Here is a 19,300-nt window from a genome sequence, read left to right on the forward strand (position 1 = left end):
GGTCTTCCGCCCACAAAATAATGCAAGATTCTAGTCCTCGTGGATTTGAGTCAAGGGCTGATCATCATAACTAGGGGCCTGATACAGAGTCAGACCACTTAGCTCCGTATTGCCTACACGGACTGGCAGCAGAAAGACTGGAGATTTTGCCAGGGAATGGCACCTGACTGGCAAGTGACACAGCAGGGTGTTGGGCTAGTTGTCCCGCAGGAACCATTGCAGAACCAGCCATCTTCCTGCCCCACAGTTTGAGGGCAGGGCAGAGGCTTAAAATAAAGCCGATCTGCTCCTTGCAGTTCGTTGCCTAAGCGGCAGAGAACAAGACCCACTGGCAGCCCTGCAGGGGTGTTGTGCGGCAGCTGGGCAGCGAAGGGGCTGCGAGAGGCTACTCTTGGGCACTTTCGCTGAGCCAGTGAAATAAATAAATAAATAAATAAATAATAAAATAATAAATAAATAAATAAATTTACACACACACACACACACACACACACACACACACACACCCTGCCCATCTGGCTGCGTTTCCCCAGCCACTCTGGGCGGCTTCCAACAGAACACTAAAATACAATAACCTATTCAACATTAAAAGCTTCCCTAAAGAGGGCTGCCTTCAGATGTCTTCTAAAAGTTTGACAGTTGTTTTTCTCTTTGACATCTGGTGGGAGGGCGTTCCACAGGGCGGGTGCCACCACCGAGAAGGCCCTCTGCCTGGTTCCCTGTAACTTGGCTTCTCACAGTGAGGGAACCGCCAGAAGGCCCTCGGTGCTGGACCTCAGCGTCCAGGCAGAACGATGGAGTTGGAGACACTCCTTCAGGTATACTGGACCGAGGTCATTTAGGGCTTTAAAGGTCAGCACCAACCCTTTGAATTGTGCTTGGAAATGTACTGGGAGCCAATGCAGATCTCTCAGGACTGGTGTTATGTGGTCCCGGCCGTTGGCTCCGTTGGCAGAGCACAAGACTCTTAATCTCTGGGTCGTGAGTTCAAGCACCACATTGGGCAAAGAGATTCCTGCATTACAGGGGGTTGGACTAGATGAACCTCGGGGTCCCTCCCAACTCTACGATTCTCCCCCAAAATGAAAAGTGATGAGGACTCTTACCTTGGGGTGGCGGAGAGCAGCGTGAGGGAGGATGGCGCCAAGAGAAGGCAGTTCTAAGGGGCCGCTGAAGGAGAAGCTGGCTGGCCCATCACTGTGTTTGCTGAGGGAAAAGAGAAAGTCCTGTTAGAAGAGGCGACAGAGTCCAGGAGCCCAAGGGTTGCAGGTTCGAGTTCAGCAGAGATGGAAAATGTCCAGGCCGTCCGGAGCAGATCTGAATGTGGAGGCGACCCTTTCACCCAGCTGGACTATTGGTTCCTCTAGCCCAGTATTGCCCGCAATGACTGGCAGCAGCTTCAGACAAGGAGTCTCTTCCCCAGAGATTGAACCCGGAACCTTCTAGAAGCAAAGGCACATGAGCTTCCGTCCTCTAAAAATAAAATAAGATCCCGGTCCTCATGGTTCTGAATCAAGGGCTGATTTGAATAGAAACCTAGGAAGCTGCCTTCTGTCGAGTCAAACCATTGGGCCCATCCAGCACTGACTGGCAGCAGCGGCTCTCCATAGTCTCAGGTAGGGAGCCCTACCTGGAGAGGCTGCCGGCAGGGATTGAACCCGGAACCTTCTGTATGCCAAGCAGGGGCTCTTCCACTGAGCAAGGGTCCTTCCCTTAAAACACAGGAAGGTGCCTTCTACCAAGACATTGGTTTCATCTGCCTCAATATTGTCTACACTGGCTGGCATCCGCTCGCCAGGGTTTAAACCTTTAATAATAATAATAATAATAATAATACATTTTATTTATACCCCGCCCTCCCCAGCCAAGACCTGGCTCAGGGCGGCTAACAACCAATAATAAAAACAAATTGATTAAAATGCAATTTAAAAAACAAGATTAAAATACAACATTAAAACATTAGGATGCAGCCTCTTCACAGGAGGAGAAAGGGAAAAGAAAGAGGGGGAGGGAATCAAACTGATTCTAAGCCAAAGGCCAGGCGGAACAACTCTGTCTTACAGGCCCTGCGGAAAGAAATCAGATCCTGCAGGGCCCTGGTCTCATGAGACAGAGCGTTCCACCAGGCCGGAGCCAATGTTGAGAAGGCCCTGGCTCTGGTTGAGGCTAATCTGACTTCCTTAGGGCCCGGGACCTCTAGGGTGTTGCTATTTATGGACCTTAAGGTCCACCGGGGGGCATACCAGGAGAGGCGATCCCGTAGGTACGATGGTCCTAAACTGTGAAGGGCTTTAAAGGTCAAAACCAGCACCTTCAATCTGACCCTGTACTCCACTGGGAGCCTGTGCAACTGGTAAAACATTGGGTGAATATGCTCCCATGGCAGAGAGCCCGTGAGGAGCCTCACTGCAGCATTCTGTACCCGCTGGAGTTTCTGGGACAGCTTCAAGGGCAGCCCCGCGTAGAGCGAATTACAGTAGTCAAGCCTGGAGGTGACTGTCTCATGGATCACTGTGGCCAGGTCAGGGCAGGAAAGGTAAGGGACCAACTACTTGATGTGGCAAAGGTGGAAAAATGTCGCCTCGGCTGTTGCTGTAACCTGCGCCTCCATGGAAAGGGAGGCGTCAAGGATCACACCCAACCTCTTTGAAGCTTCCTGGCTCCTAAAAGCACATCAAGGAGGAAGGAAGTGGGGACCGTACAGTGGTACCTCAGGTTAAGTACTTAAATCGTTCCAGAGGTCTGTTCTTAACCTGAAACTGTTCTTAACCTGAAGCACCACTTTAGCTAATGGGGCCTCCCGCTGCTGCTGCGCAATTTCTGTTCTCACCCTGAAGCACAGGAGGTACTATTTCTGGGTTAGCAGAGTCTGTAACCTGAAGCATACGTAACCTGAAGCGTATGTAACCCGAGGTACCACTGTAATCATAGAATTGCGACAGTCATAGTTGAAAAAGTCATTCAGCCCAACCCTTTGCAATTCAATCATCCCAATTGGTGAATCATCTTTCCCCTTCACTGAGACATTGGCCTTTGTTTTTTCTATTTTTCTCATCCTGGCTATAAAGCTGAATCAGGAGCTTTGTGGGTCACCTAGGACGGCTTTCAATATTCGGAAACGGAAGAGGGGAGAAGGAACCATGCAACGCACCCCACCTCACTGACCGTTGGGCAAACACGTTATTCCCAGAATCCTTTGCTGCTGTTGCAGCAGCTGCTGCTCTGGAACCTGCCTGCAGCTGGGGCAAAGGATTATGGGAAGAGATGGGAAGAGTGAAGGAGGGTTCACAGGGGTTTGGCAGAAGGCACTCTGCATGTGCTCAGGCCAGTGCTGCCATTACCAGGTCAGACATTCCCGGCTTTGAAACATGAAACAGACTCTTGATGTGGAGTTTGACAAGGTCTTAGATCAGTGCTGGGGGGCGGGTCAGATGTTGGAGGACCCCCTCCCGCAATGTACAGCAGCCATCCTAGCCAATGGTTAGGGACATCCAGGGCATTCAGCAACATCTGGAGGGGCACAGATGTGACCCCAACCGAGGTTTAACTCTTTGCGAGGTCCAAACCAAAGAAGAACAGCAACTTAAGTTGACAGAATATGCACAACTTGCAAACTTAACATACACAACAAGAGAATGAGAAGAGCATACGTTAAAAGAAGATTGGAAAACTTTTATGGGATATATGGGAAATAATGGTATACAGCTGAAAACGCTGGCAACATTAAGATAAATTCTTTTTTTAAAAAATAAATAAATATTTATTTGGTTTTTCAGATTAAAGTTTTACAATCACATACCCAACATACAACATAGAAACAAAATGCCAAAGATTCTCCTGAACTCCCCTCCTTCTCTTTGTGGGTCCTATAATTCCTCTTCATCTTTTATGATCATCCAAATCTTTTACCTCTCCATTGTGTCCAAAATTCACCATTAAACTGCAAGTGTTATTCCAATCCTTCTACTGTAATGGTTTCAGCTGCCTACAATGGTTTTTTAGATTATAAATTTTCATTCCTTATTAAAATTTTGATCTTCCTGATTTCTGATTCTTCTAGTCATTTTAGCCATTTCAGCATAATCCATCAACTTAATCTGCCATTCATCTCTGGGAGGGACTTTATCTTCTTTCCATTAAGATAAATTCAACAGTGTAAATAAGTTTTGATGGATGCAATAATGGAAAAGCGATTGGTATAGTTTTTGTAAAATATGCAGGGATTTAAGACATGTAAAATGAACCATGAAAAGAGAAGGGAAGTCACTGATTATTTAAGGATGTAAAATGAGTATTTGAAATTGTAAAACAGAAAATTTAATAAAAATCATAATAGGTAAAGGTAAAGGGACCCCTGACCATTAGGTCCAGTCGTGACCGACTCTGGGGTTGCGGCGCTCATCTCACTTTGTTGGCCAAGGGAGCTTCCGGGTCATGTGGCCAGCATGACTAAGCTGCTTCTGGCGAACCAGAGCAGCACACGGAAACACCATTTACCTTCCTGCTGGAGCGGTACCTATTTATCTACTTGCACTTTGACGTGCTTTTGAACTGCTAGGTTGGCAGGAGCAGGGACCGAGCAACGGGAGCTCACCCCGACGCAGGGATTCGAACCGCCGACCTTCTGATCGGCAAGTCCTAGGCTCTGTGGTTTAACCCACAGCGCCACCCGCGTCCCCCCAAAAAATCATAATAGTAAAAAATAATAATAATAGTAAAGGTTTAAATCTTTAGAATTGAAGAGGGTTGGACTAGATGACCCTCAAGACCCCTTCCAAATCTATGATTTTGTGACATATCTAAGAAGCACTTGCAGTTCTAAAAAACACACATCTCACCTCAACTGGTTTTCTGTTAATTGGATTTTCATCAGAGATTCCTAACTGGGAAAGGGACGCCATCCAGTGGCACCATTAAACATCAAGCAACAGTGAAATTCAAAGGTCAGGCTGCATGCCATAGAATAGGGGTCAGCAAACTTTTTAAGCAGGGGGCCGGACCACTGTCCCTCAGACCTTGTGGGGGACCAGACTATATTTTGGGGGGCAAAATGAATGAATTCCTATGCCCCACAAATAACCCCGAGATGCATTTTAAATAAAAGGACACATTCTACTCATGTAAAAACACACTGATTTCCAGACCACCCACGGGCTGGATTTAGAAGGCGATTGGGCTGGATCCCGCCCCTGGGCCTTAGGTTGCCTACCCGTGCCATAGATGGGTACAAAATGTACAAAACTACTAGTTCAAATATATGTTGGAAGTGTAAGGAAAAGGAGGAGACATTTTATCATATGTGGTGGGATTGTAATGTAATTAATTTTGGGGGGGAATTGATATACAACGAATTGAAGAAAATGTTCCATTTAACATTTGTTAAAAAAACCTGATGCATTTTTGTTAGGGATTGTAGGGAAAGATCTGCCAAAAAAGCTGAAAAACATCTTCATGTATGTGACAACGGCCGCAAGAGTTCTAATAGCACAAGGATGTAAGACTGAAGAAACCCCAACTAAAGAATCACGGCAAGAAAAATTGACGGACTACGCAGAACTGACAAAACTGACATATAAGCTACGGGACAAGGATAACTGTGACTTTAAAGATGAATGGGAACCCTTTACAAAGTATCTGAAGATGCAACAAAGCAAACTGGACTCCTTGGCAGGTTTTGAATAAACATTCACAAACTTTTTATTGATAATAACCAGCTAAATAGTTTACAACTTTGTAACATGCAGAAAGCAGCATTCTCAGAGAAACGAAAGACTGGAACTGAGGGAAGCCGGGGGTGGGGTGGGGTGGGGTTGGGGGGGGGAGAGAAAAAATGGGAAAAAAATAAGGATGGTATGTTTTTGGATAATATGTTTTGTTATAATTTTGAATAAAACAAAACAAAAAAAAATTTCCCTCCCTCCCTCCCTCCCTCCCTCTGAAGCTCAGGATTCAACCTCGTTGCCCACATGGCCAGGGGTAGGCCGGCTGAAGCCTGAGAGGCCCCTGACATTGCAGCAGCAGCAGTAGCAGCAGCAACCATGGCCTACGTGGCAGAGAAAGGCAGAAGAGAGAAACAAGACACTACTTCAAGAGTTTCCATGGCAACGGGATGCTGGGGAGAGAGGGACAAGGAGGAGGCGGCTCAAGTAATTGATTGGCAATTACCATCGGGTAATCGGGTAATTATGGTGACAAATCGTGCTCCGAACTCCAGCCTCCCGCACAGAGGAGGGAGGAGGCGAATATGAATCCTCTCTCCTGGCAACCCAGGCTCTCCTTGTGCCCACCAGAGGGAGCCCTCGAACCGCCACTCCTTCCAAAGGCTCTGGGTGCCTGTTGCTCCTGTCGCCCACCACCAGGGCCGGCCCTACCCTGAGGCAGAGACCTCGGGCGTCAGAGACCAAGGGGCAGGCAGTAGGCACCGTTGCATAAGCCAAGCTGCAGGTCTCGGGTGTCGCCAGCATCTGACACATCCCAAAACCCTGTACTGGCACAGAAGCAGCCACCATTGTCCTGTCCCAGTTACGTGAGATCAGAGTTTTGTCCACACAATTATTATTATTGTTATTATTATTATATCATCCAAGGCATCCTGTCCTGACAGTGGCCAACCAGATGTCCATTCTGGGAAGCTCCCAAGCAAGAGCCATCTCTCATTCTCAATCGCCATTCTAAGGTAGACTGACTCTGTCCATGGAGGCTCCATTTGGGAATCAAAAGGAAACTAAGATCCTGCTTGATCAGTCCACTGGCCCATTTTGCCTGGCCTTCTGTTCTCACAATGCCCCAAAGGGAAGGAGCCCACAAGCGGCGCTGAACGCAACGGTCACGCTCCCAGCTTCTGATTTCCAGCGACATTCACCGCCTCTGGCAACGGAGGGAGAGCACAGCCATTCTGACTCGCAGCCACCGATAGCTTCCTCCTGCACGAATTTGACTGTTATTGATTTAGAGTCCTGTTGTTGTTGTTATTATTATTATTATTGCTGCGATCTTTTGTGAAAATCATTTGAGCAAATGCAGAAACTTATTTGTGTGCGGCTCCAGCCAGGCTGCCTGCCTCTTTTGCTCCCGGGAGGCCTGCCTCTCCCCAGCTGGGCTTCTCCCCTCCTCCTGGGGGCTGCTGACTCCCCCCAGCATCAAATCCCCGCTCTGTTTTTGCAAAACAGGAGAGCTGCCTGCCCTGCGTATGCAGGAGATGCAGATGAGCTTGACGGGAGCCTTGTTTGTTTGTTCACGCTGTCAGGGTGGCAGAGTGACAACCAGAGCAAAGGGGTGTCCTTGGGAAAAACAACATCAATTTTTCTTTTTTAAACTGCCTCCTGGGTTTCTGCCTTCATGTCCATCATGGGGCCGTCTTCTCCCAAAGAATCGTGCGCCGCAGAGGGGGAGGCGGTCAAGCCCCTTTCCCTTTTCTCCTTTCACTCAGGCACTCAGCATCCTCAAATCAAAACAGATCCTGGCGCACTGGGTTGCTGCTCCTGTTGCTTTAATTCCTGAAAATGGCTGAGTAATTGCAGAGGTGAACCCCTCTGAGTCCCTTCCAAGCATGTGGCTTCCCACAAAGGATGCTGGGAACTGTAGTTTATCATACCCCCCCCCCAAGAGCTGCAGCGTCCGGTTTCCTCAGCAAGCTACAGTTCCCAAGAGTCTTCTGGGAGCGAAAGTCTTGTGCTTTCAATGTACACACGGCCCCAGTCTATGTGAGCTTGTCACCCAGTCCCAGATCAACAGAACCAAAGAATCATGGAATCAGAAGGGAACCCATCTAAGTCCAGGGGTTCCCAAACTTGGGTCTCCGGCTGTTTTTGGACTATGATTCCCACCATCCCTGGCCACTAGGGATGATGGGAGTTGTAGTCCAAAAACAGCCGGAGACCCAAGTTTGGGGAACCCTGATCTAGTCCAACCCCATGCAATGCAGGAATCACAGCTTAAAGGCTCGACTGCAAGTGAAAGGTTATCTGCATGTGCTCAGGGACCCTCTGCTATGACATCATGTGATTTAAGCCTCATGGTGACACACACACACACACACACACACTGAAGATTCAGTCCCCGAGGAGAGGAAGAGGCAGTTTTGCCTCGCCTTGAGCCAGGCTCCTGCCCCATAACCTTGCTTCCCCACTCCAGAGCTCATTCAGGCCCAGTGCAACTCCTTCCCAAGGCTACAAAAAGTTTCTGCATAGCAAAGGCACCTTTTGAACCCACAGCCTCTCTTATCTTGGGGGGGGGAGTGTACGTTCATTGGGAGAACACCTTCAGAGTTAAACCTGCTGGCCAGGTGACCCGCAACTCTGACAATGCCTGCATCTTTGGGCAGCAAGAGTGTTGAGTTGGGAAGGTTATTAATTTTGCCCATCGCCTCCCACAGTCGATGGAGGCTTCAGTTCAATTTGCATTAGCAAGGAAATAAAATTTAATCGGGTCATAATTAAAACAATACAACATAGAACAAATATATACATGCTGCCGTGTTCATCCAAAAAACTACATTGACAGTGGGTTGTGTTAATTGCACTCAGAGTAGACCCACTGAAATTAATGAACATGATTTTCTTTAGGTCCATTCACTTCAAGGGGTCTAGCCCAAGAGTTTAGCTGGAGACAACTCTGTGTTTTAATTTGTTTTTTGACTATTGGGTCCATCTACCCATAGCTGCCAACCAGGTGCCCCAAGGAAAAACCCACAAGCAGGATTTGAACACAAGGCCACTCTCCCCTGCTGGGGTTCCCAGCAACCGTGAAGGCAGAGAACAGCCATCGTGTCTAGTAGCCATCAATAGCTCTCTCCTCTATGAATCGCTCTAATCCTCTCTTTAAAAAAAAATTTATTCCTGCATTGCATCCCTTCCAACAATTCCATGATTCTATATTAATAAAACTGAAGGTGAAATGAGATCTTAAATGGTGGTGGAGATTTGAAGATGAAGAAGAAATGCACAGGATGGAGGAGAAAATGAACTTAGGGGTGGGAAATGTGTTTCTAAACCATCACAAAGTCTCCCCTCCCCTGGAAAGACCAACAAGTAAAAGGCCTGATGGAGCCACAGCAAATTTCAATTTGCATTAAATAAAACTCACTCACTCAAATTTCATGCAAATTTGGAGCTAATTCTGCAAAGGCCGTGAACAGCTGTGGCTACAACCTCTTGACCAGGCATGCTCCCAAGAAGACATGAGAGAGAGAGAGAGAGAGAGAGAGAGAAAGAGAGAGAAAGAGAGAGAGAGAGAGAGAGAGAGAGAGAGAGAGAGAGAGAGAGATATCCCGGAGGGGGAATTATAATTTGCAAGGAAGATGTTGGATGCAGAGAAGCAGAGAGATGGATGCATTTAGTTACAGCTGGTGACAGGAGTGAAAGAGAAGCAGCAAGACACAGCCCTTCAAGGAAGCTGGGACGGTTTATATTTATCCCTTCTCTCTCTGTCTCTCTCTCTCTCTCTCTGAACCAGAGCATTCCATCTGCAGGCGCACAGAGCCTTTGGTGCACACAGGCTGGGGTGAATCAGGTCCCTGCTCACAGTGGCCAATGAGAGGCCTATGGGAAGCCTGCAAGGAGAATTCGAACTCAAGAGCAACTCTCCCCTTCCTGCAGTTTCCAGCAACTGATAATCAGAAGCCTTGCTGCCTCTCTCTGACTGTGGCGACAAAGCCGAGTTGGCAGCGGGTTGAAAGGCCTGCACTCCAGAGCCGCTTGTGTCGGCGGAGGATGTTGTTGTTTAGTTGTTTAGTCGTGTCCGACTCTTCGTGACCCCATGGACCAGAGCACGCCAGGCACTCCTGTCTTCCACTGCCTCCCGCAGTCTGGTCAAACTCATGCTGGTAGCTTCAAGAACACTGTCCAACCATCTCGTCCTCTGTCGTCCCCTTCTCCTTGTGCCCTCCATCTTTCCCAACATCAGGGTCTTCTCCAGGGAGTCTTCTCTTCTCGTGAGGTGGCTAAAGTATTGGAGCCTCAGCTTCAGGATCTGTCCTTCCAGTGAGCACTCAGGGCTGATTTCCTTCAGAATGGATAGGTTTGATCTTCTTGCAGTCCATGGGACTCTCAAGAGTCTCCTCCAGCCCCAGAATTCAAAAGCATCAATTCTTCGGCGATCAGCCTTCTTTATGGTCCAGCTCTCACTTCCATACATCACTACTGGGAAAACCATAGTTTTAAATATACGGACCTTTGTCTCTGCTTTTTTTTAAGATGCTGAGGATAAACACCGGACCTTTGTCGGCAAGGTGATGTCTCTGCTTTTTAAGAAGCTGAGGATAAACACCGGCAACTCCACAAAAGCTTCGGCGGCTGCAAAATCTCTTCCGGCTCCTGAAAAACACTACCTGCAGTAACCACAAGAGGCCACCAGGTGGCGCCCCTCCACCCCAAACCTGAACGTTGGAGGAAAGAATTCTAAAACGTCAACAGCAATTGCTCAGCCAAAAGCAAAACAAAACCAGGACCCTCCGGCATTAACAGCCAGGCTGCTCTGCCTCTCATGCTCCGGCTTGATGCTTCTCCCAAGGTGCAGTTATCATGGTTGGAACCAAGCCACTGGCTCTGAGAAACACAGCAGCCTTCTGGCCTGCCTGCAACACACTGGACTTCAGCTCTGAGCAGCCAGCATTGGCCGTGTGCTCCCAGGCTCCCTGCCTTCGCCTTCCCAGGGACAGGGGAGAGGAGAGAGACCAACCCCCCCCAACTACTTTAATGTCACTTGTACAACTTGTATACAGTGAGATTACACGAGCACCCCCACTCAGCTCTCTTAGTCTTAATTCCCCTCATTTACTGTATTATATCACACGTTCTTTCCTCCAAGCGACACGGGTGGCACTGTGGATTAAACCACAGAGCCTTGGGCTTGCTGATCAGAAGGTTGGCGGTTCGAATCCCTGCGACGGGGGGAGCTCCCATTGCTCGGTCCCTGCTCCTGCCAACCTAGCAGTTCGATAGCACGTCAAAGTGCAAGTAGATAAATAGGTACCGCTCTGGCAGGAAGGTAAATGGCATTTCCGTGCGCTGCTCTGGTTCGCCAGAAGCGGCTTAGTCATGCTGGCCACATGACCCGGAAGCTGTACGCCGGCTCCCTTGGCCAATAAAGCGAGATGAGCGCCGCAGGCCCAGAGTTGGCCACGACTGGACCTAATGGTCCCTTTACCTTTTACACCTTCCTCCAAGGAGCTCAAGACAGTGTTCATGGGACTCCTCCTCATTCCCACAACAACCCTGTGAGGTGAGTTCGGCTGAGAGGCAGTGACTGGGGCTGAGAGGCATGGCTGAGCAGGGATTTGAACCCTGGTCTCTCTCAGGTCACCATCCAACACTCTAGGTCAAACGTAAAGGTAAAGGACTCCTGGACGGTTAAGTCCAGTCAAAGGCAACTATGGGGTAGCGACGCTCATCTTGCTATCAGGCCGAGGGAGCCGGCATTTGTCCATAGACAGCTTTCTGGGTCATGTGGCCAGCAGGACTAAACCACTTCTGGTACAACCGGACACCGTGACAGAAACCAGAACGCCATTTACCTTCCCGCCGCAGAGGTACCTATTTATCTACTTGCACTTTGACGTGCTTCCGATCTGCTAGGTTGGCAGGAGCTGGGACAGAGCAATGGGAGCTCACCCCGTCACGGGGATTCAAACCGGCGACCTTCTGATCGGCAAGCCCAAGAGGCTCGGTGGTTTAGACCACAACGCCACCCGCGTCCCTCCAACATACTAACCCCTATGCCACACTGACTCTCCTTAAAGGCTCACCACTGGGGCTGACAGGTCAGGAGCACCCCAGACCCTGGGATTTCAGGGCTGAGACCTGGGGCAGCCATTGGGGGGGGGGCTGTGGGAGGTGGCTAATTGGGAGAGAGGAAGGGAAGAGGGCAGTGATGTCACAGGCCCCAAGGAGGTCAACACCCCCCTGGAGATGGAGGTTAATTAGGGGGAGAGGGAAGGCAAGCCCCACTTTCTATCACATCACTTCTGTTCCTCTTCAAGTCTGGGATCCTGAAATTTGAATTCTGGAAATTTGGTCATATCTCTACCACCATACAACCGCTGGAGCTTGACCATTTGTTCACACAAGTCTTTTTCATATTCCGGACTGACATCAACAGGGCCACCAGTTTTCTGGCTCTTTGTGTTATATTCTCTGATCTTGTCCGAAGAGGGTTTCTTGCACAGGACTAAGTTCCTTTGACTTATTAAAAGCAATGGCCGGAAAGCCAACATTTCTATGCAAGTGGAAGGAGATTGCAGAATAGAGCTGTTGGAGAATCATGATGTATTTGTAGAAATTTCAGCTCCTTGCTTCCTGTCCCTGCTCCTCCACCAGAACAGAGGGAGAATAGTAGAATTCATTTTGAGATGATGCACCAATTTATGCAAAAAACACCTTTGGTGCAAGGGCTGCCTTCATTTCAGACTTGGTGATAAACACACACACACACACACACACACACACACACACACACACACACATCTCAAGACACAGACACGGAAGATGTTCTGGGGACTAGAAACATGCCCTCCAGGAGTTACCTGAAAGGATTTGGGAAGTGCGGCTTAATGGGCTCCGTCAGAACATCTCAAATCCAGGCCTGGAGCCTTCTTGCACAATTCCTACTTTCATCAGAAAATCATGCTTTGTGTGTTTGTGTGTGTGTGGGGGGGGCGGGAAATGACTACAGATCTTGTATAATTACCATCATCATTTGCCCACAGGGGAAGGGGGGGGGGAAACAGTTCTTGGCAAACGTTACCCAGAAACGAGGGTAAAGTCCATTCTTCTCTTCGAGGCAGATAGATAGATATATCTATCATCTGCTTAATGCCAGGAGCAGATTTCTCCCTTTCCGAAGAGCAAAGGGGCACTGCGTTGGCACTGCTGGCATATGGAGAGGTAGTGCTGTATAGTGGGAAGAGAGGGTTGGGCTGGGACATGGGAGACACCCCGGTTCAAATCCCCTGCTAGGCTGCGAGGGCCCGGTGGGTGGCCTGGGGCCTGCCAGAGTCACTCAGCCTAACCTTCCTTGCAAGGTTATTGTGAGATTAAAGCATTGAAATGGGGAGGAGAGAATCATGCACATCGCACCGAGTTTCTTGGGAGAAAAAGTTAATGGAATGATAAAGAAGTAACTTCTCCAGAAGAACAGACCACAGCTTGGGCCCCCCCTCTGAAGGGGTGTCTCCTGGCGTGTGTTCTTAAGAGAGGCAGCGGTGGTGTATTGGTTAGAGCAGGAGTCAGCAAACTTTTTTAGCAGGGGGCCGGTCCACTGTCCCTCAGACCTTGTGGGGGGCCGGACTATATTTTGAAGGGGAAAAAATGATGAACGAATTCCTATGCCCCACAAATAACCCAGAGATGCATTTTAAATAAAAGGACACATTCTACTCATGTAAAAACACACTGATTTTCAGACCGTCTGAGGGCCGGATTGAGAAGGTGATTGGGCCAGATCCGGGCCCAGGGCCTTAGTTTGCCTACCCATGGGTTAGAGTGTTGGACTACGGCATGGGAGAGATCAGGGTTCGAATCCCCATCCAGCCACACATTTGGTTTGTGTTCTTGGGAGCCAGTCATTCAGCCTAACCTGCCTCGCAGGGTTGTCGTGTAAATAAGTAGGGAGGAAGGTAAGCATGCCTTGAGCTCCTCAGAGGAAAGGTGGGATAAAAAATACAACAAATAAGGCTTTATCCTGAGGTTCAAAATCCCCAGATCCTTATTGCCCAATTAGTGTTATTCCCATATTATTCCCAAGTTAGTTAGTGCTTTTATGCTGGGAAAGAGGCTGTGGGTGCCTGCATGATTTGGGGTTGGGGTAAAAATGTATTATTAGCTGCAGAGCCAGGCTCTTATATAGCCCTGTACTGGGGAAGGGCCATGCCCCAGCGGCAGAACACCTGCTTGGCATGCAGAAGGCCCCAAGTTCAATCCCCAATAGCAGCAGCTCCAGGAAAGGGCTGGGAAGAGACTCCACATCGGAAACCTCCAAGAGCTGCTGCTGCTGCCAGCCAGTGTCTCAACTCAGTCCCTATTGGCCAGGGATGATGATGGCAGTTCTGAGTCCAGCAGCAACTGGAAAGTGTCAGGTTCCGCGTCTCTACCTTAAATGAAGGCAGAGTTGTGATGGAGAGAGAGAGGGACAGTAATGGCAAGTGATGGTCAAGTTCAGCACAGGGAAACCTGCTGGTCTCCAGATGGTGTTGGACTCTTTTAACTTCTATCAGCCTCAGCGGCCAGGCATGACAGATTTGGAGCCCAACATCTGTGGGGATACACTATTGCTGTATGCTACCAGTAGCAAAGCAATGATTCTTCAACATCAACTTTGTTGGACTAGTCATTTTTAGGGAAGCTTTAAAAGTTAAAAAGCATTAAAAGTTTAGAGAAGCTTTTAATGTTTAATAGGTGATTGTATTTTAGTGTTTTGTTGGAAGCCGCCCAAAGTGGCTGGGGAAACCCAGCCAGATGGGCGGGGTATAATAATAATAATAATAATAATAATAATAATAATCTTGTGAGGATGCCTGATTATCGTCTTTCAAAGCAACTACTCTATTCCCAACTTAAACATGGAAAGCGTAATGCTGGTGGTCAACAAAAGAGGTTTAAAGACTCTCTCAAGGCAAATCTAAAAAAAGTAGGATAAACACTGACAACTGGGGAACACTGGCCTGCGACCGTTCCAACTGGAGAACAGCCTTTACCAAAGGTGTCATGGGCTTTGAAGACGCTCGAACTCAGGACGAAAGGAGAAACGTGCTATGAGGAAGGCATGCTTGGCAAACGCTCACTGTGATCAACTCCTGCCTGGAAACTTATGCCCCCACTGCAGAAGGATATGTGGATCCAGAATTGGCCTCCACAGTCACTTATGGACTCACTGTTAAAACCGTGCTTATGGAAGACAATCTTACTCGGCTACAAGGGATAGAAGAAGAAGAAGAAGAAGAAGAAGAAGAAGAAGAAGAAGAAGAAGAAGAAGAAGACCTCAGTCCCATCTTGCAACAGAGCAAGTCCACCCCACAAAAACTTAGTCCCAAGAGGTTTTTGTTTTTTAAGTGTGTGCATGAACACACAGCACCTTTCAAACATTTGTGAAGCCAAGAGTAAGTCAAAACACAGCTTCTCCACCCCTTGCTATCATTACTGCAGCCAATTCATCCGTCTGCTGGCTAAATATTATAGCATCTTAGGAGCAGCGCCTAATGCCTAATGAAGAGATCCATTTCCCCCGATTAAAGAACTGATAGAGATTTCCTCGCTTGGGTGGAAATCGCTTCTCAGGAGCCAGGAGCCTGGAGAGAGGCAGTGAGGAGGGGGTCACTGTCCCCTCCATCAGCAGCCCAGAACCATCCCCCCCCCCCCGAGGACACCCAAATGATCCATTTATGGTAAACAAAGACATCTTTAAAATTTATCAGATGCTAGCTAACAACCAATAATAAAAACAAGTTGATTAAAATACAATTTAAAAGATTAAGACACAACATTAGAACAATTAGGGAGCAATCTCATTATAGGAGGAGAAAGGAAAAAGAAAAAGGGGGAGGGAATCAAACTGATTCTGAGCGAAAGGCCAGGTGGAACAACTCTGTCTTACAGGCCCTGCGGAAAGAAATCAGATCCTGCAGGGCCCTGGTCTCATGAGGTAGAGCGTTCCACCAGGCCGGAGCCACTGTTGAGAAGGCCCTGGCTCTGGTTGAGGCTAATCTAACTTCCTGAGGGCCCGGGACCTCTAGGGTGCTGCTATATATGGACCTTAAGGTCCTCCGTGGGGCATACCGGGAGAGGCGATCCCGTAGGTACGAGGGTCCTAGGCCGTGAAGGGCTTTAAAAGTCAAAAGCAGCACCTTAAATCCGACCCTGTACTCCACTGGGAGCCAGTGCAGCTGGAAAAGCACTGGGGGAATATGCTCCCATGGCAGAGACCCTGTGAGGAGCCTCGCTGCAGCATTCTGCATCCGCTGGAGTTTGTGGGACAGTTTCAAGGGCAGCCCTGCATAGAGCGAATTACAGTAGTCAAGCCTGGAGGTGACCATCGCATGGATCACTGTGGCCAGGGCGGGAAAGGTAAGGGACCAATTGCTTCATGCGGCGAAGGTGGGAAAAGGTGGCATCCCAGGCCACAAGTTTTCAGGGCCCAGACATACGACCTAGGAGCGGCCCCTGGTGATGTCGTGGGGGACGGACTACGGGATAAATCCTTGTGTTAGGAGAAAACCTTGACATTTGCAAGTATCTGCATCTTTTCGAATTATATTCCTGCAGTTCTGGGAGATAAGGGCTGGGCAACGGAAGTGTTGGGGCTGTAAGTCCTTCTGGCAGCCCCAGGACTTTTGCCTTGAACCTGGAAAGACAAAACAGCCAACCTCTCTCACCCCACAGATCAAAGAGGCTTGCTGCCCTTCCTACGTCTGAGCCCATTTCTTACAGATGGCCATTTATTTTGAACGCCTATCCGGACCTTTCACTTGGCAATATGTATCAATTTGTATGTTTGCTCTGAGATGGATGTATTGATTGTCGCTGTATTATTAATGTGAGGTGATGTTTTCTTTAATGTCCTGCTTTTTCCTCTATTTTCTTTCTTTAAACCCACCACTTGCTATATAAATCAGTAAGAATATCCTTCCTGGGTAATTGACACCAGTCTCATATACGTAATAGTTACCTGTAGATTGCTAAGCCAGAAAAGGTCATGGTCAAAGGTCAAAGTAGAGTTGGGAGGGACCCCAAGGATCATCTAGTCCAACCCCCTGGATTGCAGGAACCTCAGCTAAAGCATCCAAGACAGACAGCCACCCAACCTCTGCGTAAAAACCTCCAAGGAAGGAGAGTCCACCACTTCCCCAGGGAGACCATTCAACTGTCGAACAGCGCTGGCTCTAAGTAAGTTCCTCTTGATGCTTTGTCGGGATCTTCTTTCTTGAAACTTGAAGCCATGGGTTCGAATGCTACCCTCCAGAGCAGGAAACCCTCCAACCAGCTCTGCTGAAAAGAATCACTGACCTCCTCCAGTCATCTTGATAAAGGTGACCTTTGGTCTTCATAAGGCGTCTGCAAAATGCAGCACCCAGGTCTTTAGTCCAACAACTATTATATATTATACTAATACAGTCGTACCTCGGAAGTCGAACGCCTTGCGAGACAAACGTTTTCCCGAACGCCTGGAAGTGAGTGTTCCAGTTTGTGAAAGTTCTTTGGAACCCGAACGTCCGATGTGGGTTCCATAGCTTCTGATTGGCTGCAGGAGCTTCCTGCAGCCAATCAGAAGCCACAACTTGGTTCCCAAATGTTATGAAAGTCGAACGGACTTCCGGAACGGATTTCGTTTGACTTCCAAAGTTGTTGTTGTTGTTTAGTCGTGTCTGACTCTTTGTGACCCCATGGACCAGAGCATGCCAGGTACTCCTGACTTCAACTTCTGAGGCATGACTGTATATATACTAATTATACTAATATATTAATTATGGCTTGGAAGTGAAAATCCCTCTCCCCACCCCCGTACAAATAACTGGCAGGATGACACATTCAGATTAGTTCTGGGTGAAAGGGTCATATTCTGTTAGGCACTTTTTTCTCCATTGAAGCATTGCAAATGTCCAATATTCACTGTCATAGCCCAGCCAGGTTTTGCATGCAGGAAGTCACAGCTTCACAGCCAGAAAAGCCCTCTCTCATACCTTGGAGAGTGACTGCCAATCAGAAGACATGGGTTGGGCTGGGTGCACCAATGGTGGGAGCAGCTCCTTCTGTCCAAGACATCAACAGACTGAACGTTGGATCTGCAGGTTCCCAGCAGCCCCCCACTCCAGCCAGCATGGCCAATTGTCAAGGAGTTTCAGCCCAGCAGCTTCCAAAGATGTTCCCCTACCTTTGCTTCAACACAACACAACAGAGAGTAGGATGGTCTTAACTGCTCCTATGGAAGCCTTGCAGAACACCAGCATTGCCAGTTCCCCTGGTAGGGGAGCTGGGCACCTTCACTGGAGAAGCCCCAATCCCAGAGGGAGTGTGGCTTCCAAATGAGGAGGAAATAAATAAATAAATAAATAAATAAATAAATAAATAAATTATTTCTACCCAGCCAATCTGGGCAGCTCTCAACAGAATATAAAAAAGGTAAAGGGATCCCTGACCATTAGGTCCAGTCATGGATGATTCTGGGGCTGTGGCACTCATCTCGCTTTACTGGCCGAGGGAGCTGGCGTACAGCTTCCGGGTCATGTGGCTAGCATGACTAAACCACTTCTGGCGAACCAGAGCAGCACACGGAAACGCCGTTTACCTTCCTGCCGGAGCAGTACCTATTTATCTACTTGCACTTTGACATGCTTTTGAACAGCTAGGTTGGCAGGAGCAAGGACTGAGCAACGGGAGCTCACCCCATCATGAGGATTCGAACCGCCCACCTTCTGATCAGCAAGCCCTAGGCTCTGTGGTTTAACCCACAGCGCCACCGGCGTCCCTCAACAGAATATTAAAAGCACAATAAATCTTCAAACATTAAAAACTTCCCTAAACAGAGCTGCCTTCAGATGTCTTCTAAAAGTCAGATGATTGCTTATTTCCTTCACATTTGAAGGGATGGCATTCCACAGGGCGGGTGCCACTACTGAGAAGGCCCTCTGCCTGGTTCCCTGTAACCTCACTTCTCACAGGGAGGGAACTGCCAGGAGGCCCTTGGAGTCTGATAACCTGAACAAAGTGCAGGCAGAAATCAACCTGCAGAGAGACACCTCCCTCAGGCACCCAGCTCCCTCTTGTTGTTGGCATCTGTCTCGAGAGGCAATGGAGTGAGCCTCTGGGGGTGAAGTCAAACCCTTTGCACTAGCAGCACCCATAGCAGGTCAAAGGCAGCACCTAAAACAGGGCTTGTGTTTCATGGTCCGATTCACTGGCAATCGAAGTCCCGGCTGGGGACGTTGGGACTGGGAGCAAGATTGAGGGGTGGGAGCAGGAACGGGAGTCTGGAAGCCAGGAGTCAGAAAGCCAAGAGTCCGAGGGTCAGAGAGCCTGGAGTCACGAAGCTAAGGGTCCGAGAGTCAGGAAGCAAGGAGTAACGAAGTCAGGGGTCCGAGGATCAAGAAGCAAGGAGTCACGAAGTCAGGGTCCGAGGATCAAGAAGCAAGGAGTCACGAAGTCAAGGGTCTGAGAGTCAGGAAGCAAGGAGTAACAAAGTCAGGGGTCCGAGCATCAAGAAGCAAGGAGTCACGAAGTCAGGGTCCGAGGATCAAGAAGCAAGGAGTAACGAAGTCAGGGGTCCGAGGATCAAGAAGCAAGGAGTCACGAAGTCAGGGTCCGAGGATCAAGAA

The 19,300-nt window shown here is 48.6% G+C and overlaps 1 protein-coding gene across 4 annotated transcripts in view; it reads right to left on the minus strand.

Moving 5' to 3' along the window:
• Positions 1-19,300, minus strand: part of RAP1GAP (RAP1 GTPase activating protein) — a 107,586-nt gene that overhangs the window by 55,941 nt on the left and 32,345 nt on the right. For all 4 annotated transcript variants that reach the window (XM_083750201.1, XM_083750199.1, XM_083750198.1 and 1 more), the window contains exon 3: positions 1,107-1,206. Coding sequence is in view for 3 of the 4 variants with exons in the window: in XM_083750199.1 (XP_083606325.1) it covers positions 1,107-1,206 (100 nt within the window). In the remaining variant the exon portion in view is untranslated. The remainder of the gene's footprint in view (positions 1-1,106; positions 1,207-19,300) is intronic.

The sequence above is a fragment of the Podarcis gaigeae genome (assembly GCF_964106915.1).
Source record: "Podarcis gaigeae genome assembly, chromosome: 8".
Classification (NCBI taxonomy): domain Eukaryota; kingdom Metazoa; phylum Chordata; class Lepidosauria; order Squamata; family Lacertidae; genus Podarcis; species Podarcis gaigeae.